Source organism: Pinus tabuliformis, chromosome 5_2 (assembly GCF_031772625.1).
Source record: "Pinus tabuliformis cultivar Carrire ecotype Pingquan chromosome 5_2, CPIR1, whole genome shotgun sequence".
Lineage (NCBI taxonomy): Eukaryota > Viridiplantae > Streptophyta > Pinopsida > Pinales > Pinaceae > Pinus > Pinus tabuliformis.
The window spans coordinates 803,493,982-803,497,042 of record NC_142306.1 but is presented as its reverse complement, the minus strand read 5'-3'; the positions used below and the strand labels follow the sequence as shown (position 1 = coordinate 803,497,042).

At 36.3% G+C, this 3,061-nt stretch overlaps 1 protein-coding gene across 1 annotated transcript; it reads left to right on the top strand.

Annotated features, from left to right (window-relative positions):
* The first annotated feature begins 1,496 nt into the window (after nucleotides 1-1,496).
* Nucleotides 1,497-2,754, top strand: LOC149161754 (uncharacterized). Its single transcript, XM_089437026.1, has 2 exons — nucleotides 1,497-2,077; nucleotides 2,304-2,754. Exons 1-2 carry the CDS (start codon nucleotides 1,619-1,621, stop codon nucleotides 2,490-2,492), a joined length of 648 nt encoding a protein of 215 aa, XP_089293152.1. The 5' UTR covers nucleotides 1,497-1,618; the 3' UTR covers nucleotides 2,493-2,754.
* Nucleotides 2,755-3,061: the final 307 nt, after the last annotated feature.

Here is a 3,061-nt window from a genome sequence, read left to right as displayed (position 1 = left end):
CAAGGTCAGTTATTTGAAGTTGTTTTCAATTAAACTAGTTCCACCTGTTGGAGGAACTAGTGGAATGTCAGTTGTGCAATGGAACTTCAGTCAAACTCAGTGATCATCCATTTAACTGATCAATCAACCCAAAATAGCTAGCGCATGCAGAGAATTTGAGTCCCCTAGCTGTGGTGGAGATTCCAAGGCAGTGTAACATCAGTTGTAGACTAATCTTGAGTATACAAGAGTTGCATGCAGTCAGATGATCAACCTTGGGAATTGCGCAATCCATTTTGGAGAAATTCCTAAATAATAGGGGCCTAATTTCTCAAAGAATTGCGCAAAGAAATAGGGGCTCAAATAGAGGTAGAAATTGACTAAGTCCGGGTCAAAGCTTCTCAATGAGCAAAGAGATAGGTTATTCACTTGGAGGTTGTGTTCAGTTGAGCAAAGGAATTGTAATAAAGTCTTTATTCATCAGATTAATGCAAGTAGACATTGGTGTCTTTAGTGGATTGTTTTCCTTAGAAAAAATATTGTGTTCATGTCTCTTATTTCTTATTGCATGTGTGAAATTTTGTTTTAAATTGTGAAGTTTGTGTCTTGTGATTTTGATTAAAACTTCATAAGCAGTTGCAAATTAGCAATTGCAAATTTACACCATAATTTCTACAACCTGAGATTATTAAAGATTAAGTAAAATCAATATTTAATAATAGTTATTATGTTGACATAATTAATAATAATATGTTTGTTTCAACAAATTTTTTGTTATATATTTATCAATAATAAATACAAAAAAAACATTCAAATGTATCAACCACATTAATATATTTAATCCAGTTATATTATTATAAACATCAATGTATATCCTGATTTTTATTAAATATATTTTAAAATTTTAAAATTGCTATGAACTAATCCTAACCCTATAAAATAAAATTCTTACACAAATGACATAATCATTATCCAAATTACCTCACAAAATAAAAGGACATGCAACAATAATTAGGACATGCAAACAATAATTATATCTGAGCGTTTATCACATGCCATGACAACTGCTCTTCCAACCAACCCTATCTCCATGGACCCCAAGTCCAGCCCTATTTCTTGTGACGTTGCGCATTCAACCACACAAAAAATATCCTACCGACAAACGTGTCAAAGCTCCAGCAATAATTCATGATAGGCAACCCCACCAAATGAATTGCCAATAACTTCCAAACCACCACCTTATCCATCCATCCATGAATTGGCACTTTTCACTGGACCCATGTCAAATTATTTAATAAACTATTAACTTTTTCTAAGAATCTTAACGCAGCAACAGTAGAAATTGTTTCCATTCTTATCTGTTAATGGGTGTGAGTTATGCTAGACTTAGTAAAAGTCTTGGGCTTAATTAAATTTATATTAATTGCTAACTTTTAACATTGCCCCTAACTCCTGGTAAGCTCTCTACTATCAGTGTCCCCACCCCACCAGCTATATATACGCTTGTATATCTTCCTATACCCAACATTGCTCTGCGTGTCTCTAAGCATTTTTTTTTTTTCATTTAGGTTGCTCTGTGTTTTAGGGTTTCGAATCCAGTAGCGGGGTATAATCTGTGTGTCTTTCTGAGTGTCCAACAATGTCTGAAGGGCATCGTCACCACCTCTTCCACCACCGAAAGGAGGAGGACGACGATAACGTTAACGTTAACTCTGGTTATGGTGATCAGGGTTCCTATGGATCCTCTGATTACCAGGCTGGTTCTGGTTATAACGCCAGCTCTGACTACCAGACTGGCTCTGGTTATAACGCCGGTAGTGATTACCAGACGGGTTCTGGCTATAACGCCGGCAGTGACTACCAGACTGGTTCAGGTTATAACGCGGGAAATGATTACCAGACTGGCTTTGGTTATAAGGCCGACTCTGATTATCAGAGCGGCTCTCGTTTTAATGTCGATTCGGGTTATGGCGCTGACACTGGTTATCAACAAGACCAGTCGGATGATTATGACAGAGCCCGACAGGAGGTAAAAAGCGACAAGCGCAAGGAGCACCTCGGGGAGTTCGGAGCCGTGGCTGCCGGAGGCTATGCACTGGTATGTACTACGCTATGTCATGTTCTGCTATATACACAATGAATATATATTTTTCATGTTCTGATATATACACACTGAGTATGTGTTTATCGTGTTGTGTTATATACACAATGAGTATATGTTTCTCATGTTCTGCTATATACACAATGAGTATATATTTGTCTTGGTTTTTTTTAATGATCTAATTGATGTGTTTGAATTGAATTGGTTGTTGTGATATATTCAGTATGAGAAGCATGAGTCAAAGAAGGATCCTGAGCATGCCGGGAGGCACAGGATAGAGGAGGAAGTCGCTGCGGCGGCCGCTGTGGGCAGCGGTGGGTATGCGTTCCACGAACACCACGAGAAGAAACAAGACGAGGAGGAGGCTGAGGAAGCCGAGGGTGGCCGCAAGCATCGCCACCATCTCTTCTGAATTTGGCCATGCCTCTCCATGGCTGACGTCAGAGGGTTATTGTAACATGTGGGTGTGAAATAAATGGAGATAATGGAGAGGGCAAATAAAGTGGTGTATGTAATGTTTCGAGTTGACTAAGTTGTGTATTAGTTGTTTCCAGTGGAGTCATAGAGTGTGTATGGTAAGAGTTTATCGCAATTTTATTTATGTACTAAGTTGAGTTATTATCCTCCCTTTTCATTTCTAATGGATAAACCCTTCCCTCTCTTATTTTATTTTACATATTCCTAGTAGGTTGTATCTATATATGTATAGATAGAGTTTTTAATACATATATATTTTTAAATATTTTTTTCTTAACCTAATTTTTATAATATTTTTAATTTGAAACTAATTTTTTTTGTTTTTGTTTCAGAGACTCTATTTTAACATTTAGTCTACTTCATTAAGAGGAGTTCTTTATTTAAATTTTGAGCAATAGCGTGCTTTTCTTTTAGAGGGTATTTTGGTGTTTTTTTTGAATTTTAATTAGTATTATCATTTGATTTATTGCATGTATTTTTTAATTATTTATTTAAGGTTTTTTA